We start from the raw sequence: 26,872 nt of genomic DNA on the forward strand, positions 1-26,872 counted from the left end.
CAGGGGCACACTGCGTTGTGGCTATGCCCTACCCCCCAGGGCCCACGGGGGGTGGATCGGGGGCATGGCCGGGGCGCACTGCGCTGTGGCTATACCCTGCCCTCCAGGGCCCACGGGGGGCGGATCGGGGGCGTAGCCAGAGCGCACAGCGCTGTGGCTATTCCCTGCCCCCCACGGCCCACAGGGGGCAGATCGGGGGCACGGCCGGGGCGCACTGCGCTGTGGCTATTCCCTGCCCCGGGGGCCTGCGGGGTGCAGAAGGCAGCGCCACCCTGGGGCTGCTCTAACTTACAGCAGCTCCTCGCAGACCCCGATCACCATCGGGAGTGCAAAGGGCCGGGGACGTCGCCGGAGTCAGGCCCGGCCCCGGGGAAGGGGGCCCCGCTCCCCTCTGCCGTGGGGGGCCGCCCCGCCCAAGATGGCCCCGGGAGGGGGTGGAGCCCGGTGCATTGTGGGCACCGCCCATAGCAGCGGCAGGTGAGCGATGAGCCGGGGGAGGGCAGCGGCTCCGGGCGCGGCGCGGGCGGCGGATGCTCCGGCCCGGCTGGCAGGTGGGTCCCGGCGGGGCTGGGGGCTCGGGGGCGCTGGGCTCCAGGGACGCGCCGGCCGGGGCGGGGCAGAGGCAGCTCCAGGAACCGGCCGCGCAGGTCGGAGCCCCCCGCGGCCGCCCGAGCGCAGGACGGGGCTGGAGCCGGGTGTGCGCCACGGGTGTCCGTGCAACCGTGCGGGGCGGGCACGCAGCCAGCGTGTGTGCACCCTGTGCGGGTGCGCGGGCCGTGTGTGCACCCTGTGTGTGTGCGTGCGTGCGTGTGCGCGGGCCGTGTGTGCACCCTGTGCACGTGCACGGCCGTGTGTGCGTGTTGCATTTCTATACAGGTGTGCACAATACACAGCAGGCTGACGCAGTGCGTGCCGCCTTGGCACTAACCTGTGCAGGGGGTGAACCGTGGGGGGGTGTGACACGGGCAGGTGCCAGGCTGTGACTGGGCATGTGTGTGCCGTGTCTGGAGTGCGGGGTGTGTCTTGTGTTTGTGCTCGTGCACAGGTGGGGTGGGCTGCTCACACGTGTGCCCTGCCCGTGCCCGTTGTGCTGCAGGCCGGGCTGGGCCGGTCGGTGCAGGCACTCTCGCTCCGCGTCAGGCCGGCGGGACTGGTTCTTGGGGTGGGGAGGAACACGGCGCCTAAAATGCACCCTCCCACCCCAAAGCCACCAGCGAGCTGGGCCCCTTTCGCAGCTCCGGGCCCCGCCCTGCTTGGGCGGGCCCCGAGTCACCCCAAGCCTTTGGGCATCAGTGGTGGCGAGTCGTGGTCCCTATGGCCATAAGCCAAGGCTGAGAGTCAGGAACGTGTCTGCTCCTCTGCAGCTTGGACTCCTCCCATGTGCTCCCCTGTCTGGCCTTCCGTGCTGCCCCCAATGCCACTGTGTCACCTCCCTGGAGACATGGGTCACCCTGGAGGTGCCTGTCCCTCCGAACCCCCCTGCCTCAAGTCCCACACTTGGAAGGACAAGGGCTCACTGCCTGTCCCGGCCATGGACACCCCCCTTTGGGCAGGTCACCCTGCTGCAGCATCACCAGCGGGGCTGCCGGCTCCAGGGCTGAGGGGCCCAGGAGCCGTCTTGGCCGGGGCGGAGGATGCCAGCGCTCAGGGCGCCCTCTCCCTTCAGGCTCAGCTGTGCCATGTCCCTGATGGTGGAGGTTGGCGAGGGCCAGCTGGGGAGGATGACGGCAGATGACATCATCGCTGGCACGCGGCAGGTGGTGAAGGGGCTGGAGGCGCTGCGGAGCGAAAACAGGGGCATCTCGCAGCGGCTGCAGGAGGCCCTGATCCAGGGCCATGGGCAGGAGGAGCCCCCGGGCAGCCGGGCCCTGCAGCTCCTGGAGGAGAAGTACGACCTCGTCCGCAAGTCCCTGGAGGGGATTGAGCTGGGGCTTGGCGAGGCAAAGGTACCGGCTGTGCTGTGCTGTGCCAGTGCCCCTGTGCGGCGGAGGGGCTGCGAACAAGGGAAGGGCATCTGGCAACAGGAGCACTGGCTGTGGGGGGAGCTCCCAGCTACTCCAGCCCTGGCCTCTCCCAGCAGAGAGTGCTGTGGGGGTGGAGCAGAGCCGGGGGAGCTCCCAGCTATCCCAGTCCCGGCTTTTCCCAGTAAGGGGTGCTGTGGAGAGCGGGATAAAGGCGCTGGCTATTGGGGGAGCTCCCAGCCATCCCATTCTCTCCCAGCAGCGGGCGCTCTGGGCTGGGGGGCAGGAGGTTGGCTGTGGGGATCTCCCGGCCATCCCAGCCTCTCCTGGGGGGTGGCCAGCGCGGCTGCCAGGGGGTTTCCCTGCTGAGCTGTGCCGTGCCCTGCCCAGATGATGATCGCGCTGTCGTCCCACATCGGGGCGCTGGAGGCCGAGAAGCAGAAGCTTCGGGCGCAGGTGAAGAGGCTCTGCCAGGAGAACCTGTGGCTGCGGGAGGAGCTCGCAGGGACCCAACTGCGGCTGCAGCAGAGCGAGGAGATGGTGGCGCAGCTGGAGGAGGAGAAGAAACATCTGGAGTTCATGAACCAGCTGAAGCAGTATGACGCCAAGGAGGAGCAGGTGCGGCCTGGACCCCCCAGGTTGTGGGGCGGGTGAGAGAGGCAGGTGGGGCCTGGACCCCCCTAGCTGGTGGGGGGAGAATGGAGAGGAGCAAGTGAGGCCTGGACCCCTCTGGTTGGCAAGGGGGAGGGGAGGGAGAGGAGCAGGTGGGGCCCAGAACCCCTCGCCGGCTGCACAGCAACCATCCCCCCACTTCGCTGGCTGCAGCCTCGGGCAGGGAGGAGCCGCGGGGCGGGGGTGATCGGGAGATGCGGTGGGGGAGCCCAGGCGCTGGGCTGTGGGGTGGGAATGCTTGGCCCCAGCTGCCTTCCCCCTGTACCCTCAGCTGGAAGAGGACAAGGCCCATCCGCGGAAGGATAGCCTGGCCTCCCTGTTCGCCACCGACGAGGATGAGCAGCGACAGGGTACGTGCCCGGGGGCTCCTGCCTGAGGAGCGGGCTGTGGGCTGTAGGTTCGGGGCTGGCTCGCTGCTCCTCAGCTCTCTGAGTGCACCCCAGGCTCTCTGCTGTCCGCCCAGGCGCTGAGCCTGTGGGTCCAACGGGCTCAGCCCCTCGGTTTTGCCATGGAATGGGTGGGGAGAAAGGCAGCGACCCGGCCGCCTGCCCCCCAGCAGCAAGGTTTAACGGTAACTGCGGGAACAAACCACCAAGAGAAGGTTTGAACCCGCCTGCCCTGCGCTGCCTCTCTGCCCACCCTCCTATGCTCCCGCCCGCCTGTCCTCCTGCCCTGCACTGCCCACCTGTCTGCCCACCCGCCTGTCCTGCTGCCCTGTGCTGCCCACCCTCCTGTGCACCTGCCCTGTCCCTCCTCCTGCCCTGCCCATCTGTCTGCCAACCCTCCCGTGCACCCGCCCCACCTGTCCTGCTGCCCTGCGCTGCCTCTCTGCCCATCCTCCTGTGCACCCACCCCGCCTGTCCTCCTCCCCGCCTCTCTGCCCACCCTCCTGTTCTCCCGCCCACCTGTCCTCCTGCCCCGCACTGCCCACCTGTCTGCCCACCCTCCTGTGCTCCTGCACTGCCTGTCTTCCTGCCCTGCGCTGCTTCTCTGCCCACCCTCCTGTGCACCCACCCCGCCTGCCTGTCCTCCTGCCCCGCACTGCCCACCTGTCTGCCCATCCTTCTGTGCACCCACCCCGCCTGTCCTCCTGCCCTGCCTGGCCTAGCCACGCACCTACCCGCCCTCCTGTGCACCTGCCCCGCCTGTCCTGCCCCCACTGCCTGTCTGCCTGCCCTCCTGTGCACCTGCCCCCGCCCACCCTGCCTTCCTGCCCAACCTTGCCCGGCCTCCTGTGTGCCCTCCTGCCCCATCCCAACCTGGACAGGCCCAGCTTCTCTACACACCCGACGAGCACCTGGACCAGCAGCCCCCGAGAGTCCCCTCTACCCAGCCATTCCTGCCAGGCCATCCCCAGCCGCCCACCGGCTCTTAGCACCCCCCTACCATTTGCATTGGGGTGACTCCTCCCCAGGCCACCTTCCGGCTGGTTTTCTTACAGCCCCCTTTTGCCCCCCCCAACTGAGCCGGCCCATCTGTGTGGTGTGGTGATGCCCTGCTGCCTGTCACAGAGCAGCCCCACATCTGCCTCAAACCCTGGGGGCTCCCAGCCAGCCAGACCCCTGGGCAGGGGTGGATGGGCTCCTCTGCATGTTCCCCATGATGCCTCTCGCCTGCCCACACCCCTAGAGACAGCTGCCTCCTGGCACCAAGGGGGTTAACATTTTTACTGCCTCCCCCCCAATGGGCTTTTACAGAGCCCCTGAACCCGGAGCCCAGCCCGAGACTGGAGCATCCACCTGGCTCCAGTTGCTGAGTCCAGGACCCTGGGGCAGTGAGCCAGGGATGAGAGGCAGGCCAGTGTGGGGCTGGGGTGGGTTAAGGGGACCTGTGGGGGAGAAAGGGGCCCGGGAAAAGATGAGTGTGGGGATAGGTGTACGGAGGGGATGAGGAGGGCAGGGGAAGGGAGCCTGGGGGTAGGAGAAGTGGAGTCAGCGGGGAGGTTGGTGGGGGCAGGGGAGAAGAGGGTCGGGATGTAGGAGGGGAAGGGGACCCAGATGGGAGAGGAGGGTTGGTGAGGGTGGGAGAAGTGGGGGAGTGTAGGAGGGGAAGGGGGCTTGGGGTGAGAGGAGGGTCAGAGAGGTGGGTCGGTGGGGGAGTGTAGGAGGGCAAGGGGGCCCAGGGAGGAGGTGGCCGGGGTGGAGAGGTTGGTCAGTGAGGGTGGGGAGAAGGAAGCCCTGGAGTGTGGAGGCCTCTGCTGACTCTGCCCCACCAGTTGGGGAGCTGGGTGAGGGCAACCCCCACAGCAGCCCCCTTCGTGGGCCTTTGCCTGGTTCTTGCCTGTGCCCCCGAGGCTGGGCTCATTGCAGAGCTGAGGGGATGGAGTCGGGATGGGGGGGGCACCCTGCCGGGGGGGGCAAGGGGGCTTCGCCCAGGCTCCCCCAGCTGCGCTAGGCCCCGGGGGTGGCCCCTGCAGGGCAGAGCTGGGAGGGGGTAGCGCTGACCCTGGCTTGGTCCTGGTGGGTCGGCCCTGAACGGGGCTGCCGGGTCCGGGGGCTCGCGGGCGCCTCCCGTCACTGGGGCTCTCTGCAGGGAGGCAGCCGACCAGCACGGCCATGGCAGTGGCCCAGCAGGGCGGCTACGAGATCCCGGCCCGCCTGCGAACGCTGCACAATCTGGTGATCCAATACGCCTCGCAGGGGCGCTACGAGGTGGCTGTGCCACTCTGCAAGCAGGCGCTGGAGGACCTGGAGAAGAGCTCTGGGCACAGCCACCCTGACGTGGCCACCATGCTCAACATCCTGGCGCTGGTGTACAGGTGAGGACCGTGGCCAGCGGGGCAGCGCCTGCCTGTGGGTCTCCTCCCCCAGGGGCTCCTGGCTGATGTAGCCCCCTGGGGCACCGAGACCCCCCAGCCAGGCATGTGGCAGAGCTGCCTCCAGCACTGAAGGACGCTGGCAGCGCCAGGTGCGGAGAGAGGCTGGCTGAGGTCTGGGGCTTTGCCCCGCGTGGCTGCGGCATGTGGCCTGGCTTGGGAGGGGTTCCAGGCTCCCTGCCCTGGGCCTGGCTGGTATCCGGGCAGGGGCCGGGGGTCCAGGTGAGGTGAGGGTGGGCCAAGCTCCCGGGTGACACCGCTGCTGTCTGCCCTGCTGCAGGGACCAGAACAAGTACAAGGAGGCCACGGACCTGCTGAATGACGCGCTGGACATCCGGGAGCAGGCCCTGGGTGTGGAGCACCCGGCGGTGAGTGCCGGGGGGGGGCTCCCTGGATCTGATAAGGGGGAGGGGTCTCTCCTATCCCAGTGGCTCTTGGTCCCTTGGGTCCAGCAGGGTTTACAGGTACTGCTGGTGGGGGGGGGAGAGGGCTAGAATAGTCAGGCGCTCCCCCCCCCACAGCCAGTGTCTGCCCCGCCCCCCCAGTGCCCCCTGCTGGGAGAGGCCAGGCTAGAGTAGCTGGGAGCTCCCCACATAGCACCCCCTGCTGGGAGTGGGGGGGCTGGAGCGTCTGTGGGGGGGGTGCTCCCTGTGGAAAGGAGATGCGTGTCCTTGCCAACGCATCTGCGTCCTAATGCTGCCCCCTCCCCCCACAGGTGGCCGCCACCCTGAACAATCTGGCCGTGCTGTATGGCAAGCGGGGCAAGTACAAGGAAGCGGAGCCGCTGTGCAAGCGGGCGCTGGAGATCCGCGAGAAGGTAAGGCCATGCTGGCGGGCGCTGCCACACAGCCCCTTGGCCTGGCCCCGTCCCTGACGCTCTCCCTCCCGTCCCGGGCAGGTCCTGGGCACCACGCACCCCGACGTGGCCAAGCAGCTCAACAATCTGGCCCTGCTGTGCCAGAACCAGGGCAAGTTCGAGGAGGTGGAGCACTACTACGAGCGGGCGCTGCGCATCTACCAGAGCCAGCTGGGCCCCCACGACCCCAATGTGGCCAAGACCAAGAACAACCTGGTGAGGGGGGGGGGTCTAGGGGAGGGCCCCATGACTGCCCCTGGGGGAGGGGTTGGGGAAAGGCCCGTGACTGTCCCTGAGGGGAGCCAGGAGGGTTGCTAGGGGTGGGGGCAGGGCCCATGACTGCCCCTGGGGAAGGGGTTGGGGTGCAGCTGTGGGGGACTCCCCGGTGGCTGGTTGCAGGGCTGGGGGATTTGCCTTTCTGCAATTGCTGCATGTGTGGGTGGCACTGCACAGGAAGGGCTAAACTCCCCCTGGTCACTGGCCTGGCCTTTTGGGGGGGGGGCAGGAATCTGGCCCAGGAAGCAGGGGGGCAGGGGCCGCTGGCAGCAGCACTGGGTGAATGAGGGCTGCCCCTGGTAACACTCCCCTTCCTGCCAGGCCACCTCCTACCTGAAGCAGGGCAAGTACCAGCAGGCTGAGGAGCTGTACAAGGAGATCCTCACCTCGCATGACAAGGAGCTGGCAGCTGCCCGCCATGGTGAGGCCGCTTGGCTCCTCTGTGGGTGGGAGGCTGCCCAGCGACAGGGCTGAGCTGTGTGCGGGCAGGGGGAGTCGGGGGGCTCTTCCTCTGGGGCCGGTTTATTGCCAGGGGAGAGGGGCTTTGGGGGCAGGGTCTCAGAGCCGTTTCTCTTCATCACCTCTCTCGTCCAGGTGACCCCGTAGCAGGCCAGAGCAGTGCAGACCCCCTGAGCCAGGTAAGTGCCAGGGCTCGTGCAGGGTGGGGAGGGAGAGATCAGAGAGGGCAGCAGTGGGAGAGCCGAGCGGGTCTTGCAGGGGGATGAGCTGGCCTGGGATCCAGGGGGGCTGCAGCCCCTTCCTCCTGGGAGCTCTGCACACCCCAGCTCCACTGTCTCCCCCAGGCTGCCATGGGCCATGTGCACCGGAGCAGCTCCTTCTCCAAGCTGCGGGAGTCCATCCGGCGTGGCAGCGAGAAGCTTGTCTCCCGGCTGAAAGGCGAGAGCGTCCAGCCCATCGACCCTAACCCTGGGTAAGGGGCTCCTCCCCCCAGCTCCGACGAGGGGTCCAGCACTCTTCCACCAGGCCCCCGTGTCCTTGCCAGAGTCGCTGGCTCCCAGGGACAGTGTTCCTGGTTCCCACGGGCAAAGCTGCGCTAGGCTGTTGAAGTGCTCCTTGGCCCAAGGCAGTTGCCCCTGCCAGCCCACTGCTCTGTAGAGCTGCCCTGGCCCACCACTAGTTACCGCACTCGTTTGTGTGCCACCTGGGGGGGCTAGGAGCAGTGCCCTGCAGGAACCCCCCCCCCCCCGCTATGTCTAATCCTTTCCAGGGGGTGACCCTGGCTTGGGAGAGTGCAAATGCGTTCCTGGGAGCATGGGGGAGACCTGTCCAACCCTGGGTCTGTTCTGCCTGGGGTTACTCCGAGCAGCTTGCTTGGCTGTTTTGCTGGCACCTTGTTGCCAGGTGTTAATTCTGTGCCCCGCTGCGAAGGCTCTAGCCCTTGCGCTGTGTTGCCCAGCCCCTGGGCAAGAGCTGTGGCACTGAGAGTGTGATACCCGCATGTAGCGACTCTGGGTGCTCACCTCACGCTCTCTCCTGCAGGATGAAACGCGCCAGCTCCCTGAATGTCCTGCATGTGGGCGAGAGGCCACCGGCGCCAGCTGCTTCCCCAGTGGTGAGAACTGGTCCCAGGGCCCCAGCAGCTGCTGACCCCGGCAGTGGGGTTCCTGGCCCAGGACCCCTTAACTCTCTGCTCCCCTTTATTCCTTCTCTGCAGGTACCCAGCAGGAATCTGAGCGCCAGCAGCCAGAACCTGTCCCCCAGCAGCTCTCTCTCCAGTGCAGGCTGAGGTACTGGCACAACCAGGCCAGCTGGAGTCTCAGCTCTGCTTGCTCCTGGCCCCCGAGCAGTGTGCACAGAGCAAGGGGCACTGCTGGCTGCAGCCTAGCCACTCCCTACGTTGGACCTCACTGGATGCAGTGAATGTGCCCCCCTCAACTAGGAGACACCAAGCCGGTGCCTGCCCCCTGCTGGGCCACTCTTTCTCAGGAAGCCACTGGGCGCGGCCTGGCCCTGCTCCAGCTGCCTTAACTGCCCCCAGACTGCAGGGGCCAGGGTTTGCTATTTATTCTATTTATAGGACATGGTAGGTGAGAGCAGAACAAGTACAACCTGAATAAAGGTGTTTGACTGCTGGCTTTGGGACTGTCTGTGGGTCAGGGCTCAACCCAGGGAGGAGGAAAAGCTCCCCTGGCCCCTCTGAGAAGCAGCAGGCTGGCACTATTACCCTCCCCCCCAGGCCAGGGACCCCCTCCCCAGAGGTGTAGCGCAGGGGCCTAGCCCCCCAGTTAAAGTCCTGCAGGCTAGGGGAATACCAGCCCCACCCCTGGGCAGCAGGAGATGCCCAGACTCAGTGATGCTGCACCCTCCTGTGTGGTCTCCTGGTTCGCAGTGACCGGAGCAGGGTGATCGCACAGCACACGGGCTATGTCCTGTTCTTTATTGCTGTGTCCTAGACAGTCACCTTCAGTATAAAAGCCAGTATCAAACAAGGCCCTGGTGGCAGGGCCAGCACTTGGCTGGAGGCTGGCTCCAGCAGCAGACTTCTATCTGTGTGTTGGGTGAGCCAAGGTCCCCCACGCCTGCCACTCCGGCTCACACCTGGTGCGCGATCTGCGTGATCTGGCGGAGCATCTCCTCCGACTGCAGCTGCTCCAGAGTGAGCAGGGACAGGCCCAGCTGGTCCTCCTGCCAAAACCACACAGCCCATGAGAGCAGGGCTGAGATCTGCACCCTGGCCTGAGCTTACAGCCAGTTCCCCCCTCCAGGGCTGGCAATCGCTCAGGAGGGACCATCCCCGCCTCCCATGGCCGCAGGACAGCACTCACCTTGTGGAAGGGCTGGGCCATCTGGCGCAGGAAGTACTTGGCCACCTGCACGGCCTCATCCACCGTGAGGTTGAGGTTGGCGTCCGTGATATGCTCCTGGATCCAGCGTGGCAGCTTCCCCCGCTTGTCGGCCCGGGCAAAACGCTACCAACCAAAGAGACCCAGACAACCCTGAGCTGTGGAGCCACTGCCCACCAGAGCGTGCCATCTTTCCCTTCTGGGGGTGGGGGGTGCGCCTGCATTTCACCATGGTCCACCAGGGGTTAACATGCTGGAGCCCGCGGGGGGGTTCACTCATGGCCCAGGGCAAAGCCTGCTCAGCAGCCACTTCCTGCAGTACCCGCAGCCCTACCTGCTGCCTTGCCCCATCTGCCCACACACCTTGTCTGCAAAGACCATGAGCCCATAGTCAGTCTTGCCACGGATGGCCCGGCCCACGCACTGCGCTGCGTGCCGCATGGCATCGAATGTCAGGAAGTCGTTCTCCCGAATCTGGAACTGATCACGTAGGTACTCCAGCCGTGCCTGATGGGACAAGAGCAGGGTTGTGGCACATGCCTGGCCCTGCTCAGCTGCAGTGGACGGGATGTGGCCTTGGGACACGAGGCTCCTGCTATGAACCTCAAATTTCGGGGGCAGCAGGGCTGGGACCCCAGTGCCGATCCTGCATTTGCACCCACTCCACCCCAGCAGGGCCCTGTAGGCTGATCCCCATTGCATTCTCAGGAGGATAGTCTCTGCACCCCTCCCCCACTAGGCACTGGGCCCCAGCCAAGCAGGGCTAAGTGTTGGGGCACATGGTGCCAGCTCACCTTGAGGATGCGGCTCTGGGTGTAGACATAGGGTACGCCAAACATGATTACAGCTCTCCCGTAGTGGTGCACTGCAGGGGCAGAGCAGAGGTCAGACTGCCCCCCGCCACCCCTAGCAGGGCCCCAGGCTGGTGCTACACAAGGGGCCTGGGGTCAAAAACCGAGCAAAAGCTATTGCCAGCAAGAGAAAGGACAGGACTGAGGGCACCTCACCCCCCGTGCTCTGCCCTGGCACAGAGAGTGAGCCCTGCTGGGAGCAGAAAGAGCTGTGCTCAGATCAGCATTACCCACCAGGTAGAAGGAGCTGAGAAGGTCCTGCACCCCCAAACAGCAGCAGTGGAGCTGGGGCAGACCCATACTGTGACTCCCTGGCACTCCCCAGCAAGAAAACTCACCGAAGTCGATGCCTTCGGACACCTTTCCCCTGGCCACGGACAGCAGGATGGCTCCCCGCCCGTTCTCGCAGGCCTGTGTGCAAACAGGGGTCACGCCAAGCTGGGCCCGTGCCTCCACCCCCCCACCCCCAGCTGTGCCCAGCCAGTGCTGTGCAGGGAAGGTCGGTGCTGTGTGTGTATTGGGGAGAGCTAGGGCTGAGTTCAGGAGTGGGCACAGCCAGTTTCAACCCAGGAGTCTCCCTCCATCCCCGCAGAGCCACACTGCCATAACCAGCCCGGCACAAGGAGTCGGCTCCCTAGCATCAGGCAGCTCTGCTCCATCGCAGCCTCTTGGCCTTCGCTTAGCCTGCAGGGGCCAGCCTCTCTCTTCTCCAGCACCAGGACTAGGCGCAGCCCCCCTCGGTGCTGGCACAGTGCCCACCTCCTGGTACTTTTCCAGTGCCATGCTGGTCTCGGCCCCGTCCTGCGTCTCGATGAAGATGAGCTTGTTGCGCTGGATGTTCTCCAGGATGCCCTGTGTGGAAAGCAGCCTGGGTCAGATATCAGGGCTCAGCTGCCCAGGCTCAGCTGGGACCCATGATAGGGCCGGGTGCAGGTTCCAGTCCCGCTCATGGCTTTGTGGGAGAAAGCAGCACATTCCCCTTCGTTACTAGGCCGCTCCAGCGCTGGGCAGGGGCTGCAGCATCTGGACACGGGCGGCTCTGCTGTGTCACAGGGTGGAGAACAAACCAGACAGGAGCTGGCAGGCAGGCACTGCCGTGGGGCTGTGGGACCCAGCACTCCTCCCTACCCAGGGGTCCCACACTGCCAGGAGCAGGAGGTGGAGTTGAGTCCCATGCGGGACCTGACTGAGGGAGGAGGATGCAGCCCGGTGCCAGCGTGCCATGCCAGGAAGGGTGCAGTATGGAGCTGCCTCACCCAGGAGACAGGCAGGGAGCCCCAGAACTGCAGCTGGATATGAGCCAGGAGATAAACTGCTTTCCCAGAGACTCGCTGTGGCTCAGTGCCTGGCCAGGCAGCTATGGCTGTGAGCAGGCAGGGCTGGAGCTCAGGACGAATCCATCGGCTCCCGGCCCCTCGGCTCCTGCCCTGCCAGCAGGAGGTACTGCCAGGGGGAGCCAGCTAACACAGCCAGGGCCCTTCCCAGCCACTCCCTGCTGGCTCCCTTAAAGGGCCTTTTCCTACCCACATTCCCTGAGCGTCCAGCCACCCACTCAGGCTGGCAGGGTCCCAGTGTCGCACTGTGATCTCTCCCCCTGGGAATGGCAAGGGGCCAGTCTGGATCCCAGATGATCCCATTAGGCCCCAGAGTTCATGGCGTTAACAGGACTCAGCCTAAGAATCCCCCAACGCGGTGCTCGCTCTGCCGGCCCGCCCACAGGCTCCGTGCCACCGGCTGCCTTGCCACACTGTTCCCAGGCTGGCTGGGCTTCTTTGTCAAGGCAGAGGCTGTGGCAGCAGCTGTATGGGCGGGACATGGGCAGGGCCAGCAGCGGGCACCCTCCACGGACAAGCCTGGGATTTCTGGCAGTGAAGTGGAGCAGGGAAATCCTCCCAGGCCACACTTCCCCCCCCCCCCCCAGTCACTCCAGCAGCACTGGCCAGCCCCCAGGGCCCTCTGCGACCAGCCCCCACTTGCCCCCCTGTACGCACCTGCTCGTACCACGAGGCCACAATGTTTTCCATGTACTGGTAGCTGGTGAAGAAGGCCACAATGCCATCAGGCACGATCGCAGACATCTCCAGCAGCAGGTTGCCGTAGTTCCGGATCACAGCTGGGAAGGGGCAGGGAGGGTCTCATGGGTCCAGAGCCAGGTGGGCCGTAGTGGGGGGTGAACACTCTCATGGTGGTGGGGCAGGGACTGAAGCTGAGATCTGGCCCCCCGTTGGCCCATGCTAGGGGCAGCTCCAGCCAGCACTTGGGGGGTACATATTCAGGTCCCCAGTGGTAGGAGAAGGCCATGGGGGGGTGGGGAAGGGCCACAGGCAGGGCCAGGAAGATCACCAGCTCAGTCACACAATACAGCATGGGGGGGGATTGGCCCATTAGTTCCCACTGCCCAGCTCACTCATGGGGGGGCATATGGCACAGATCACCTCTGCACCCTGCAGAGCAGGGTCCCCCCTGATTCTGACACAGCAGTTCCTGGCAGAACAAGGGGAGCCGGCTAATGCTACACCCGCAGCAACAGCTCCCACAGCCCAAGCTGTCACTGGGGGATCCCAACTCAGTCCACAGAACCAAGACAGAAGGGAGTGGGGGGAGCCCCTGGCAGGGCAGCCTATCACCACAGCTGGGAATAGGAGAGGTGGCTCCAGGGTGAGCCCATGCCGGCACCCACATCCTCCCCACCAGGCTAACGCCCTGTAGCATCCCTACCAATGTCTTCGCGGGTCTCGAACTTGGAGCTAATGGCCACCTGGTCGTTTCCTCGCCCCACAATCTGAAAGGAAAACAGGACGCTGGCAAGTGGGCCCCAGTCCAGAGCTTAGCTGCGCCCAACCGCCCAGGGGCTGCCCCCAAGGGGGCAGGGGCTCAGAGGTGCCCAATAACTGCCCAGACAGGGGGAGCATGGGGCTTTTGGCAGCCCCCCTCCTTCCCCCACGCACAGCCCCATGCAATTACCCCCCACCTAGCCCAGCCGTCCACTCACCATAGGGCAGACACAGGTCCTGGCCAGAGTCATGGTGAAGGTGGCCATGGTAACAGGATGGAAATCCAGGATCTTGGGGTATATGTCCAGCGGGGACAGCGTCTACATGGAGACATGGGGTGAAGCATGAGCTGGGGGGCCTCTGTTCACCAGACACCACCCATGGAACCTTCGCCCCAAAGGCCTGGAAATGAGATGGTGGCTGAGCAGAGATGCCAGCTACAGATGGCTCAAGTATCTCTGCTGTGCCAGGACAGGGCTCTGCTCTCAGGGCAATCCACAAGCAGTGCCAGGGTTTGGGGGGTCCCCACACACATGTGGAAGCCAAGCTGGACTCTCAGCACTGGGTCACCAGCCCAGCCCATGGGCCCTTGGGAAGCCGGGGCAGCAGAGGGCTCCAGCCATGCGCCCCCAGAACCCCCACCTGTGCCCAGGCCGGGCCCGCTCTGCAGGGGACGGAGAAGCCGGCTGGCCCGAGTTGCAGCACACACCAGGGATGCAGCCCTGAATGTACCAGGCAGGGGAGGCAGAAGCACCCGCTGAGCAGGAAGGGCTGTTCCTAGCAGAGCCGCTATCCGGAGCAAGGGCCAATCACCGGCACCCCCAGCGGCCACAGCTCCAGCCCAGCTTCTCCCAGTCCCAGAAGCCATGCCCCAGGCTGCCTCTTACCCCCGAGGTGATTATGACCGACTGGAACCTCTCAAAGACTGGCTTGATGGCGATGGAAGCATCCATGCAGCTGGAAGGACAGGAGGAGTGTCTTGGGGGGCAGGCAGCAAACAGCAGCCCCCAGGCAAGCCTGCCCACCCCCGACCAGAGCCCATGGCCTTTCCACGCCGGCTCCCCTGCCTGCTCACCTGAAATGCAGGACGGGGTTGGCGATGGTGGGGGTCCTGTCGTCGAAGGGCTCTATGATGATGGTGAAGCCTGCAGAGGAGTCAGAGCTCTGGAGTCAGCGAGCTGTCGGGATCTCCCTTCGTGCCTCTCCCCCACCACCACCGAGATGCAGCCCCCTCTGGGGTGGCAGGGAGCTGCTGCTTATCAGCACCACCCGCAGCGGCTTCAGCGGGAAGGCTCAACATATCACCCCCTCCTCGTGCCAGGATTGGGCATCCCCCTGCCCTCAATCCCCTGCCCCTTGCTGCTCCTCCGGGGTCTCCACACACACACTAGCCAGTTGACTGCATGCACCCCTGTATTCACTCCCTGCACCCACTGTAAGGAGCTTTGTACCGAACACACCTTGTGAAGGATCTGGAAACTAGTAACTCGCTGGTCACGAACACGGGGAAACATGTAGCAACGTTGTGTGTAAAGCTTAGAACAGAGGCTGAAATCGGGACCGAAGCGTTTCCCAGACACGCCTGAGCAACGGCTAAACCTGTTTCTCAAGGACAAAGGACAAGCTAATGCCTCTAGCCAGGTGTCATTCAAGTTGATGGGCCATCCCCTGCCCAGTGGCCATCTTTGGCAAGGCAGCGGCAGTATCAAACAGAGCTGCATCTTAGCAAACAGTAGCAAGGAACCTCTGTCACCACCACGCTCCTGGTGTCCGTCATCGCGCGGGGAATGACCTTTGCCTAGGGGTAACCCTCAGGAAAATGCTTTTCAAAAGGGGCCTGAACTATGAAAGGGAGGAGCAAAAGCACCCCAAGGTAGCACTCCCTGAACACCGCTCTGACTTCCCCCGAAGACAACAGAAGGAACTTGGGAAGCAGATCCTGGCCTGGGAATTTGGCCAGCAATTACCATATGCTCCCAGTGTAAGGAATCCCAGCTCGACTCCAGGCTAGGTTGTTACGGTAGGAAGTGGTTTATCTGTAGTTCTCTTATAACCATTTCTAACTTCAATGCCCTGAACGTGTGCTCACTTAAAACCTGCCTCCGTGTAGCTAAATAAACATGCTTTACTCTTTAATCCAAACAGATCAAGGGCTGGGAATAGGGTGGGGACCACCACTTGGGGCAGCAGACTGCTGTATATTGATCCCCTTAGAGCAGAGGTGGGCAAACTTTTTGGCCCGAGGGCCACATCTGGGTATGGAAATTGTATGGTGGGCCATGAATGCTCATGAAATTGGGGTTGGGATGTGGGAGGGGGTGAGGGCTCTGGCTAGGGGTGTGGGCTCTGGGGTGGGGCTAGGGATGAGGAGTTTGGGGTGTAGGAGGGTGCTCCAGATTGGGACTGAGGGGTTCAGAGTTTGGGAGGGGGCTCCAGGCTGGGTCAGGAGACTGGGGCACGGGAGGGAGTCAGGGGTGCAGCTCCGGGCAGCACTTGACTCAAGCAGCTCCCAGAAGCAGTGGCATGTCTCCCTCCAGCTCCTACACGAAGGCAGGGCCAGGCATCTCTGTGCGCTGACCTGCCTGCAGACGCCACCCATGCAGCTTCCATTGGTTGCAGTTCCTGGCCAATGGGAGCTGCAGGGGTGGCGCTTGGGGCGGGGGCATTATGCAGAGCCCCCGGCTGCTCCTACATGGAGGAGCAGTAGTGGGGACATGACACTGCTTCCGGGAGACACAGCATGTGCGCATGGAGCAGCCCCCAACCCCGCTCCCCAGCTGGAGTACGGGAGCGGGGCAAGCCCCAGACCCTGCTCCCCTGTGGAAGCTTGAGGGCCAGATTAAATCGGCTGGCAGGCCGGATATGGCCCGCAAGCCATAGTTTACTCACCCCTGCCTTAGAGCGGCCCCAGACCTAACATATCCGAACTGGCCAGGAGAGGGTTGGACTGTGCAGAACACACTTTGGGGGGGGGGGGGGGACATCTGAGGCTGGGAGTGAGTTAGGGTCACCCTGCAATGGTAACCAAGGCCGGTGGAAGTCAGTGTGGCTGGTGTTTGCTGACAGCCTGCTGGGGCGAGAGCTGCTGGGACAGACACTTGAGGTGCGACCGGCAGGCTGGCTGTGAGCGGCCCGGCGGAAACTACAGCAGCATAGCATCAGGGGGCAACCGAGTTTGCAGGGCAGGAGTGACCCAGCCCCTCCCTGGCTTGCACTGCCCCAGGAATGCCCTAGCCCCTGTGTAGTTGGAGACCTGCCCAGGGACCAGTGGTTGCAGCCAGCCCTCCGACGGCTCAGGGCAGGGAGCGCACAGCTCGGCTGCTCTGCCATCTGCCCCAGCTCTCCCTGAAACAGCCCGCGGACCACAGCTGGGGGCAGGGTGAGCGTTTCCTTGTGGGCAGCTGAGAAGTATCTGGGCTCGAGCCCTGCACTGCCTGTAAGTGCTGCACACAGGAGCTGGGGTCCCTCTGCTCAGCTTCTCCCATTAGCCATCCAGTCTCACCCAGCTTGCCCGCCGGGGGCACCACGGAGCACAAGCGACGCTTGGCTGGCAGGCCACAGGACATCTGTTCAGAAGGCTATCATCTCAGATTTGCAGTGGTGTCTGCAACCCCCCGCTGAACTCACACTACCACCGAGCTCTTGGGCAAAGATACAAACAAGCAGGAAAGCCAAACCCTGCTCGTCCCCCTGCACTCAGACCCCGCTCACCCCCTCCAGGCCCCATCTGTCCCTGCTCGTCCCCTGCACTGGGGCCTCGCTCACCCCCCTCGCTCCCTCCAACCCCCACCCCCGCTTGCGCCCTCCCACCCCTGGCTCCACTTGCCCCCTACTACCCTGTCAACTGCTTGCCCCCAGGCCCCGCTTGCCCCCTCCCACCTGCTTGCCCCAGACCCTGCTTGTAGATAAATCTCTGCATTAAGCATCTTCACATAACTTTCATACAACTTTGTCTTATGCCTCTATTTTCGTACAACTTTGCATCAGATCCTTATACAGAAAACTTTGTATTGAGCCTTGGTATAATGTTAAAAAAATGTCTTTTTGCTAGGAGCAGAATAAGATCCCCCCCGCCCCCTTTTAATCAATTACCCTGTTGAATGAACAAGGTGTGAATGAGTAAAGGCCTGGAAGGCAAGCTGCAGACAGCTGCAACAGTTGGGGAGGGGATGGAAGCCAGACCCAAGAAAATTAAAACTTGTCAAGTGGGCTCAAAATAGAAGAGCAAAAAGAACAGGAGTACTTGTGGCACCTTAGAGACTAACAGACATATTGACGGCCTTGGGGGTTAGAAGCAAGCACCTTCTTTTGAAAACACCCTCTTTGAACAGCATTGGGACAATGCCCAGAAGCAAGCAGCACAAAGGACCAACTGATAAATTTGCATGAGAGGGGTCTTGCAGAAGACCCCAGGTCTCGTCTTGTCAACATGGGAGCATTGAACCAGATCAGCAGAAGCCTGGCTCCACCCCTCCCCCATCTAACTCACCTGGCCAGTGAAGTTAAGGGGAGCAACTAATTGTTAAACAACAAGAAGATGGAGTAGGCTTGTGTGTGTGAGTGCAGGAGTGCAATATATAGATCATACGCATATGATCCAGTGTTGATTGATACATGGGTTACCAATAAATGTGGTGCTTTGCCTTATTCCCCCTGAAAAGATCCTGTGCAGTGCAACATGCTCACCCCCTCTCACCCCACCCCCCAGATCCTGCTCACCCCCTCCCACCCTGCACACCCACAGCCCAGGCTCCATTCCCAGCACTAGGAGAGGAGCCGGTGCCCTCCAGGCCCAGCTGCTTTGTGCTGCAAGCGTCCGTCCCAGCCAGGCCCGCAGGGCAGCCACATTGAAGGGAAAGCCCCAGTCCACGTGCTGGGAGGGGAGCAAGCTGCTTAGCACTAAGAGGATTGAAACTGCTGCATCCCTGCGGCTGAATGCTTGAGAGATTTATGTGGTATTTATATTCCACTGCCACGTCACACGCCGGCCTGGAGAGACACCTGGCCCCCCCTCAGGCACGCCCCATCACGGGCCTGGAAGCACACCAGCCCCAGGCCCCACAGCACCATGTCCACGGGCCCGGCCCCTCACCTGGCATCCTTGGGCCCAGACACATGACTGGCCCCACTTCCCTCCCCTCTCCAGCATGCCCTGGTCCAGACAGATCTGCAGCCCCCTTGTGTTCCCCTTTCCTCAGAGGGCCCCGAGAACCACAGCTGCTTTCTCCAAGGCAGGAGGGGCCAAGGCGAGCCCTGGGGAGAGGGCTTGGCTCCTCGACTGGGGGACACGCTGCTGTGGGGTGCGAGTCAGGAGCCACGCGCTGTGGGTTGGCACCAAACAGCCTCCTGCTGGCTCCTGAGGGGCGCCTGGTCAGAGGGCGAAGAGGCCAAGGCTTTCTCTTGCTATGCTTACAGCGCATACCTAGGCCTGGCATGAGGAGCCCCACACTCTGCCAGGCCGAGCTGTGTCCCTCTGCGTCTCCCTCCACCTGCTCCCAGCTGAGCAACAGCCCCATCTGCAGGAAAGAACGGCCTGGGCCCCACCGAGCCAGGCACAGAAGAGACCCACAGCCCATCAGGGATTCCTGGCAGTCCAGCAGCAAACGCAGCCCAGTGCCCCTTGCCCACCCAGCACACACCCAAGGGACTCCGGCACACCAGTGGGGCACCCAGCCAGACTCGGAAAATTCACTGTGGCCTACTGTAGACACCAGCCACTGCTGCCACCCCAACCCTGCGAGAGGAGCTCAGTCAAGGGTCATCACCCAAACCCAGCCATTAACACAGAGGATCAGAGCTCTCAGTGGGGGCAACGGGCTGGTGCCAGTGCCTGCCTCTCCCTCCAGCAGCAGCCTGCAGGCTTCACACCCAGAGCAGGACGCGCTTGAGAGCCTCAACTCCCTGCAAGCCCCTCAGACTGCCCGCGAAACCAAGAAGGAGCCACACCACGAGCAACACCAGAAGTCCTGGTTCCCGGTCGTGGGGCACCTTACCCTTGGCGTAGGTGCTGACGAGTGTGGCAAAGTTGGCGATGAGGGTGATGGGAGAGAAGTCAGCAATGTCCACGATCTCCAGCGTGCGGAGCAGGGAGCGCAGCCGCTCAGCACAGAACCTACGGCAGGCGTGAGAGGTCGAGGGGGTTACCACAGCAGGGCGGGAAGGGGGGAGGTGATTGTTACCTCCGGGGAAGGAGATGCCCCTTTATCTGCCCTCCACCCCACACACTGCGGCTGCAGGGGGGTTGTTAATGCCACTCCCAGCCTGGTGCAACTGCAGAGCATGCCAGGCTGAGCAGGGCACAGGGCATCCAATGACCTTAGGCAGGCCACGCCAAGCACAGGCACCTCCATGGCACCCCACATGGGCAGGCCAGAGGCAGCTCAGCCAAGAGGGGGCTGAGGTTCAACAAGCCAAACCCTGTACAGCAAGGGGGGCTGCGAGACCTATCTGCCCATATCGGAGGAGTGCCAGCGCCTCCAGGGGGAAGGCACGGCACAGTGGCAGGTGGGCAATGCCCAAGTGGGGAGGGAAGACAGGGCCAGGGAGGGGTGCTGAGACCAGAGGGGCAGGCTGGGACAGGGAGGGGCGCAGAGCAGAAGGGCAGGCCAGGGCGGGCCGGGCCGGGCCGGGCCAGGCCAGGCAGAGGTGCAGAGCAGAGGGGCAGGCCAGGCCGAGGAGGGGCGCAGAGCAGAGGGGCAGGCTAGGGAAGGATGGGCCAGGCTGAGCAGGGGCACAAAGTTGGGGGGGCAGGCCAGGGAAGGCCGGGCCAGGCCGGGCGCAGAGCAGAGGGGCAGGCCAGGGAAGGCTGGGCCAGGATGGGCCGAGGAGGCGGGCGGAGCAGAGGGGCAGGCCAGGGAAGGCCAGGTCAGGCCGAGGAGGGGCGGAGGAGCAGGCCAAGCCGAGGAGGGGCACAGAGCGGAGGGGCAGGCCAGGCCCAGGCCAGCTGCTTACCGCAGTGGCTTGCGCTCGATGCACACCTTCTCAAAGATGTCCTTGAGGAAGGAGGGGGGGCTTTCCTGCACCATGTGATGGACCCGCAGCCGCGACTTCAGGTACTCCAGGAAGCGCTTCATGAAGCCCACAAAGTGCTCGGCTGTCCGGATGTTCCCGGGCACGGCCTCTGCAAGGGGTACAGGCTCACCCTGAGTCACAACCTACCGCTGCCCACACCCCACCCACAAGGGGGCATGACCAGGATGAGCATGCCACTGCTGCAGCCCACCTCTCTCCAGGTCCCTGCCCGGGGGGGGGGACAGACCCAAGTCCATGCTGGGTATGCATGTCCACCATGCCCTTGACTGCAAGGCCTACACCAGTAGCCAGGGATCAAGGCTGGGCTCAGGCTCCATGGTTCCAAGGAGATCAGAAGTAGGGCAGGGAGAGGGCTGAGAAACGCCAGCTCATCTCACGTACAGCACCAGGGGGCCCCAGAGAACGGTCTCTGAGTCAACACCAGCCCAGGCTGAGATGGAACTGATGCCATGGGGGGGGGGGGGGGGAAGGCCCTGTGTCCCACTCCCCACCCGCCCCCAGTGCCCTCAAGGTCAGCCAGTCTCCCTGTCCTGGGGCTGGACTGGAGCCAGCACCCCTTGGAGAGGAAAGGGCCTGCATCCATTCCCTGCCCACCCCCACCAGTGCCAGCCAGTCCCCTGCCCTGGGGCTGGATCGGATCCAGCTACACCATAGCAGCAAAAGGCCCCGTGTCCCATACCCCAGCCAGCCAGTTCTGTTTGTTCTAGCTGCACTGGGAGGCGCTGGCCCCCAGCAATGCCACCCTCTCGCCACCAGCTAGCAGGGCCCACCTTGGAGAATCTGGTCGGGCAACACTGGATTGGCCAGGTAGATGTCAGTTTCCCGGGCAACATTGGCCTCTCTCAGCCCCTCCACCAGCCGCCGGTATTCCTCCTTCAGTTTCTGGGCATCCGTCTCCTTAATCCTGAAAAGGGACCAGCGCCTGTGAGCCCAGGTGGGCACGGGGAGGGCAGGGAGGGGCACGGGGAGGGCACTCACTTCTGGATGGTAGCCTGCAGCGTGGCCACGTTGGCCTGGCAGCGATCCAGCGTCCGGCGCGTGATGTTCACCCCCATGGAGTCGATGCACACATTGTCTGCAGGAACAAGGCACCTGGTCTCCAGGGGAACCCAGCAGTCTGGGTGGGCAGGGGGCCTTGGGGAGGGACTAAACCCCAGGCGGGAGGGGGGCAGAGACTTTGACTCCCCTGACAGGGACCAGGCTGGGCAGACGCCCCATCGGCAGAGTGAAAGGATAGGTCAGTTCTGCTGGTGGGGACAGTAACAAACAGGGATGGGGGGCAGGGGCTGGCCTTTACATACAGACCCCCCAGACTAGAGCAGGCAGTAGTTGAAGACAACAGCCATGACACGCTGGGGCCCAGGGACATCTCAACACAGGGCCTGGGGCAGTCCCCCTGGCTCGGGCAAGAGCAGTGTCCTGTCCCAAGCGACAGCCGCAGGGCGGGAGCAAAGAGCCACAACAGGACACAGGGTCAGGAAGGACTTGGCAGAGGAGGCAGGGATGCCCTAAACCAGGAAACATTCAGAAGCCAGAGCGACCCTGGGGCACTGGATCCAACCAGACCAACACAGGCACCGGGCTGCACAGCCCCGAGCAGGGAGGGGGCACCTCGTCAGCACAGAGGGGTTGACGAAGTGGAGGGAAATGGGAAGGGATCTGAGCCCTCCCACTCCCCTGGGAGCCCAAGGGGCATGACGGGGAATGGCAGCAATGCCACGCCCAGCCATCTGGAGACACATCCATACCCAGATCAGGTGGGGAGTCGTTCCCCAGGGGGCTGGTGCAGGGATCGCCCGCCCAGCACATTCATAACCAGCCGGGACAGCGTGTCAGCCAGCCGGGCATGGAGCAGCCCCACAGCGTCAGCGAAAGAGTCTCAGCCGCCCCCACCAGGGGCCCTAAGTACTGAATGGCAGGCAGGGACCAGGCACACATGACAAAAACACATCCTGCCGCCCCCAGGCTGCTGTCCGCCCCCTTGTGTAGGCTCAGCCATGCCCCATTACCAATGTTATGAGCTTCGTCAAATACGACAACGGATTTCTTGGCCAGCTCCTTGGACACCAGGTCCGCGATCTTGGGGTCCAGCAGGTAGTGGTAACTGTACACGACAATGTTGGCATGGAGGATCTGACCAAAGGAAGGAAAGGGTTACTGCCCAGAACACACACACATACACACGCCCCGCTGGGGGCCCAGAGACAGGCAGCCCCAGGCTGGCATACCACCTCCCTGGCGAGCCCTAGAGGGTTACAGGCCAGCAGCCCCCGGGCAAGAGGGAAGCTCCGTGCCCGGTAGCAGGGTTGTGCACCAGGAGCAGCTGGGCTCTGGCCTCAGCACAGTGGGCAGCTGCACGGCACTCGACGGCCCTGTGGCCAAGGCAGGCAGCTCTGGGTGGGACGGGCTGAGGCTGCTGTAGCTGCCTAGGCCAATGAGCGAACGGAACGCCCGGAGCCCCCGGGGGGAAGCTCAGGGAGGAGGCTGTCGCCACCGCCACCCGCTTTGCCCTCGGAGGCTCGCCCAGCCCAGCCCAGGCCTGGCCCCACTCAGCTCCCAGGCGCATCCAGCTGCGACTCCTCAGGAACACATGGCCCTGGGGGACCAGCGCCTGCCTCAGCTTCAGCCTCTGCCTAACCCAAGTGCCCATGGGCAGCCTCCCTGGGCCAAGTCCCCTACAGTCTGCCAGGGGCCTGATTTGAATCCCACTTGCCCTGGGGCAGACCCACTCAATGGGTCAGTGCCAGCGTTGGAGCAGAACTGAGCTCAGCTGGGAGTAACCAGCCTGGGTCACAGCCAGTGGGGCAGAGGAGGCCAGAGCCACTGGGGCTGGAGGACAGGCTGGCATTGTGCCCAGCGGGGGGGGGACTCACCTACCGCAGGAGCACACCACCACCCAGCATCACAGCTCCTTCCCCTCGACAGGCCATGCTGGACTGGGCTCCCAGCTGGGCCTGCTGTACCCTGCTGCCCTGCATGTGCCCTGCTGGCTGCCAGGGGAGGAGGGTTTGCTCTCCAGGTTCAGTGAACCCCACCCCCACCCCCTGCGTTGGGCCCAGCAGGGCACGGTGGCCCGCCACATACCGAGTAGCGGGCGAGGAAGTAGGGGCACCAGCCCTTCTGCCGACAGTACCCTTTGAGGTCATCCAGGTTGTAGACGCCAAAGGGGATGGGCACCTGCCGCCCATGGGCATCGAACTCCTGTGGGGGGGGGACAGCACGCTGCACATCAGGGCTTAGTGCCACCCAGGCTCACGTCCCCCCCTCTGCTGCTCCAGGCCTTGGGCCAGCCCATCTCCAGCTGCTCCAGTTCAACTCCTCAGCCCCTTCACACTACCGTCCCCACTGCCCAGTTCCCTGCCCATTAACCCTTCTGAGCGGGCCGCGGGGATGCCTCCCACCAGTGTTAATGGCAAGAGCCAGCAGCCAGGGCAGCAGAGTGGGTCTTCTCTTTGCCAGTGGCCGATGGGGCAAGGAGCTTCCCCTGGGGAGGGCAGACCTCTTGGTGCCACCTGGCAGAGGGCATATGGGGTGCAGAGAGGTTTACAGGGATCCCCTGGGTCTGATGGCTACATCATTCTGCGCCAATGGGTGGCATGTGCGGCCTCTAGTGAGAGCCCATTGCCGGTTGGTCACAGGACAGTGTTTGAGGTGGCGGCTGTCCGTGTCATCTTAAGTTCTGTGAGTTACGACCAGAAGGTGACGCACAGTTTCAGCATCAGGAAGGGGACACGGGCCATGTCTCTCCTGGGTATCGTGTGTCTTACAATGAGAGTCCACTGGCATAACCAAGACTGCAGTCGCTACGACACCACACGAGCTCCGGAAGACAGCAGGCGGTGCCCTGCTGATGCCTAAGATCAAAGACCAAGGCCGGTGTGCCTGGGGAACACCGAGACACACCTGGGATCCTGCCCCCCAGGGCCCAGCTGCCAATAGTTTGTCTTATGAGTGCAGGGTCACGGCCAGCCTGGCTAGGAAACGGTGGGAAAAAGCCCAGGCGCAAGACCCCCTCAGACAGGTGAGTGGCTGGTGAGTTACGTCTGGGATCTGGAAGGCGAGTTAGGATTTTGTTTGACTCGTAACCATTTGTTTCCAAGACTTCTCTCTCAAACCTCTGCTCTTTGTCACATGAGCTTCGCCTGGTTCTCGGTACAAACGAATGGAAGGGCTGCAAGCTGGGCTGGGACCGGGGAGCCGGGCTGGGCGCTTTGGGCCAGCGGATCTGTGAATGCTGCTTGCGGGCGCTGGGAGGCTGGAGTGTGCCTATTGCTAACCTGCAGGGGGACGGCGGAGCTGAGCCCAGCGGGCACAGACAAGGCTCCTGCGTGCTCCGGCAGATAGCAGCAAGGTGCCTCACAGCCCAGGGTACCCCCCCCCGGGAAACGTCCCAGTAGCCCTTCGGTTCTAGTGACAGTGCTCAGCTGGCATGTCAAACTCCCGCCACACAACCTCCTGGGAGGGGAAGGCTGGCCCCATGGGCCGGGAGGGGCTGACCCTCGCCCAGGAGCCCTACTACCTCAAAGAAGCGGCACGAGGGGATGGCGCTGTCCCACTGATGCTGCGCCCGCACGTACGACGCCGTCAGGCTCAGACACTTGCCGTCCACCTCCTTCCCGAACCGCAGTGAGCTCACCTACAACAAGCAGCTGTCAGGCTGGGCAAAGAGCCAAGGGCACCTCGCCATGGGGCCCTCAGTTCTGGAGAGCACCATGTTTAACGCATGGGGGGGGAGGGCTGTCTCCTGTCCCCCGCCTGATCTGCCAATGCCCCTCACTCCCGACCTGCAGCCCCCCTGCTATCCCAGCCCTGGGCTCCCGCCAGCTCTGCCGGTGCCCCTCACTCCCGACTCATAGCCTCTCTAGCCAGTCAGTGCGGCAAGCACTGGCACATACTGAGATTCAACCACACATGCTCGTATAAAGGAGCAGCTGCTGGGGCACACAGGGCAGCGGAGTCACTTGTCACCCTCTCGGGCCAGGACATGCACAGGAAGGGGCAGGGCAAGTGGTACCTGGCTCCAGAGGATGGGAGGGCAGGGGGCAGCAGTTCCACAGTCACCCTATGGAGCAGCCTCAGCCTCTGCCCAGGGCAGGTCCCTGAACGGGACAGCCTGGCCGTGGGGCGGCAGGCATGGAGGGCAGACCAGCCCCGGGCTCCTCCCCAGGCTGCCGTGCAACTGAGTCCTGGCTGTGCCCCAGAACCAGGGTCCCAAGGGTGGGGAGCCCAGAACCAACTCACCTCGGGGTGGATGCAGAGGTTCTTCCTGGAGCTCAGAGCCAGGCCGAGGAAGGGGAGCTTCTCCCCCGTCCACTTCTCATAGAAATCCAGGAGCTTCCGTAGTTCCTCAATGACCTGCCGGAGCAGGGGCAATGAGGGGCCCACCATGATTCCGCACACACCCTTCTCCCCGCAGGGCAGCGAGGGGTCCTGCTGTGATCCCCCACTCCATCCCTCTCCTCCCCCCAGGGCAGTAAGGGGCCCTGTCACCATCCCCCACACCCTCCCCCCCCACATTCCTCCCCCTGGGGCAGCAAGGATCCTGACACCATTCCCAACATACTCTTCCTCCCTGCACCAGGGCAGTGAGGGGGGGCCCCCACGACCTCCCCACTCTCCATCACAGGGCAGCAAGGGCCCCTGCCATTATTCCCCCACCCCCCAAACACAAGGCCCCACCACATACAGGTCCTGCCCCCCACACCCTGGTCACCTTCTCGATCTCAGGAACGGTTCTGGAGCAGTAGATCAGCTTGGTCACCTCCAGCGGATGGGCCTAGGGAGACAGGCCAGACACCTGCATTACTGGGCGAGATGGGGGCTTGGCTAGCCCCAGAGGCCACCGATGCCAAGCCTGGAGCAGCCAGGGCATCAAACTCCCCAGGCTGCTTTCCCCTCTCCACCACCGTCACAGCTACAGCCCCAGGGATGGGGGGATGGTGGAGCACCCCCACCTGGCTATGGGACATGAGGGGCACAGAAGAGGCCCTGACCCCCAGTCCCAGGACTCTGCCAGTGGAGCAAGCAGAGGCAGCTCTAGCCCCCGCCCAGACTCACCCATGAGATCTGCGGGATAGCGCCAGTGCTGGGCCAGCGCCTGCCACACGGCCACGCTGGCCTTGGGGGAAAGTGCCTCTCCCAGTGGGCCACCTAGACACGCACCTGGCAATCCCCGCGCCCAGCTCTTGCCTGGCACTCACCCGCTGATAGGCCACAATGAGCGACAGGAGGGAAATGGTCTTCCCAGTCCCTGATGGCATTTCCAGCACACCATGGCCCTGGGAGAGAGGAACAGCCGTCACACAGGGAGTCCCAAGGGGGTGGGCAGGGGGCTAGCAGGGAAGGCTGAGCCAAGGCCTATGGAGCCCCAATCCCTGCTTCTGTAGGGACCCAGAAGGGCCAGAGAAGAGAGGAGAGACAGAAAGAGTCCTGCAAGGAAAGGCCCTGGGATCTGGAGTCACCAAGCCCGGGACAGAGGCGGGTCCGGGAGGAGCGGAGGCTGCAGAAGGACCCCACTGAGACTGGCTGGACTGGGCCACACTGGTCCCTCCCAGCAGGGTGACCTGGGTAGCACTGGGGCAGTGTCACACTGGAGGCAAGAGGAGGGAGAGACAGGGATAGGATGAGACGACCCTTGCACCCACAACCAGATCTCAGGCTCCAGGGGCAGCAAACACGGCCCATTCCACCCCCACAGTTGCCCAACCAGGGGACCTCTGGGCACCTCTCCATCTTCTGCAGCAGAGTGCCGACCTCAGCGGGGAGATGGCTGTGCCAGCCCGCCAATCTGGTCTGGTGGCATGCAGCCCCCACAGCATATCACTGCCCTCA

At 63.9% G+C, this 26,872-nt stretch overlaps 2 protein-coding genes across 6 annotated transcripts in view; one reads left to right on the top strand and one right to left on the bottom strand.

Moving 5' to 3' along the window:
* Window positions 1-23,413, top strand: KLC3 (kinesin light chain 3). 3 transcript variants are annotated; one of them, XR_006276805.1, is made up of 15 exons: window positions 1-477; window positions 1,667-1,946; window positions 2,352-2,579; window positions 2,905-2,983; window positions 5,166-5,391; window positions 5,729-5,816; window positions 6,164-6,265; window positions 6,347-6,520; window positions 6,902-7,001; window positions 7,175-7,218; window positions 7,384-7,511; window positions 8,081-8,153; window positions 8,256-8,382; window positions 9,706-9,712; window positions 23,398-23,413. XR_006276805.1 is itself a non-coding variant. In XM_038382310.2 (13 exons), the coding sequence occupies exons 1-13, from the start codon at window positions 419-421 to the stop codon at window positions 8,325-8,327; spliced, it is 1,653 nt and encodes a 550-aa protein (XP_038238238.1). In that variant the 5' UTR covers window positions 2-418; the 3' UTR covers window positions 8,328-8,674. The 3 variants fall into 3 exon arrangements, 2 of the variants coding, with proteins under 2 accessions (XP_038238238.1, XP_038238239.1); XM_038382310.2 differs by lacking the exons at window positions 9,706-9,712; window positions 23,398-23,413 and having other exon boundaries at window positions 2-477; window positions 8,256-8,674; XM_038382311.2 differs by lacking the exons at window positions 9,706-9,712; window positions 23,398-23,413 and having other exon boundaries at window positions 420-551; window positions 8,256-8,674.
* ERCC2 (ERCC excision repair 2, TFIIH core complex helicase subunit) overlaps window positions 8,965-26,872 on the bottom strand; it is a 19,925-nt gene continuing 2,017 nt past the window's right edge. For 2 of the 3 annotated variants that reach the window (XM_038382302.2, XM_038382303.2), the window contains exons 3-23: window positions 26,242-26,319; window positions 25,755-25,817; window positions 25,283-25,396; window positions 24,561-24,677; window positions 23,126-23,242; window positions 22,051-22,174; window positions 21,020-21,116; window positions 20,812-20,945; window positions 19,961-20,129; window positions 19,003-19,121; window positions 14,085-14,154; window positions 13,897-13,966; window positions 13,228-13,329; window positions 12,954-13,017; window positions 12,227-12,348; window positions 10,995-11,087; window positions 10,574-10,646; window positions 10,179-10,249; window positions 9,748-9,891; window positions 9,367-9,510; window positions 8,965-9,226 (exon numbers count right to left, since the gene is read on the bottom strand). In XM_038382302.2, coding sequence (XP_038238230.1) covers window positions 9,134-9,226; window positions 9,367-9,510; window positions 9,748-9,891; window positions 10,179-10,249; window positions 10,574-10,646; window positions 10,995-11,087; window positions 12,227-12,348; window positions 12,954-13,017; window positions 13,228-13,329; window positions 13,897-13,966; window positions 14,085-14,154; window positions 19,003-19,121; window positions 19,961-20,129; window positions 20,812-20,945; window positions 21,020-21,116; window positions 22,051-22,174; window positions 23,126-23,242; window positions 24,561-24,677; window positions 25,283-25,396; window positions 25,755-25,817; window positions 26,242-26,319 — 2,178 coding nt within the window. In that variant the 3' untranslated portion in view covers window positions 8,965-9,133. Of the gene's footprint in view, window positions 9,227-9,366; window positions 9,511-9,747; window positions 9,892-10,178; window positions 10,250-10,573; window positions 10,647-10,994; window positions 11,088-12,226; window positions 12,349-12,953; window positions 13,018-13,227; window positions 13,330-13,896; window positions 13,967-14,084; window positions 14,155-19,002; window positions 19,122-19,960; window positions 20,130-20,811; window positions 20,946-21,019; window positions 21,117-22,050; window positions 22,175-23,125; window positions 23,243-24,560; window positions 24,678-25,282; window positions 25,397-25,754; window positions 25,818-26,241; window positions 26,320-26,872 lie in introns of those variants that run through there. The other variant, XR_006276804.1, reaches the window with a different exon arrangement.

This window comes from Dermochelys coriacea, chromosome 23, assembly GCF_009764565.3.
Source record: "Dermochelys coriacea isolate rDerCor1 chromosome 23, rDerCor1.pri.v4, whole genome shotgun sequence".
Lineage (NCBI taxonomy): Eukaryota > Metazoa > Chordata > Testudines > Dermochelyidae > Dermochelys > Dermochelys coriacea.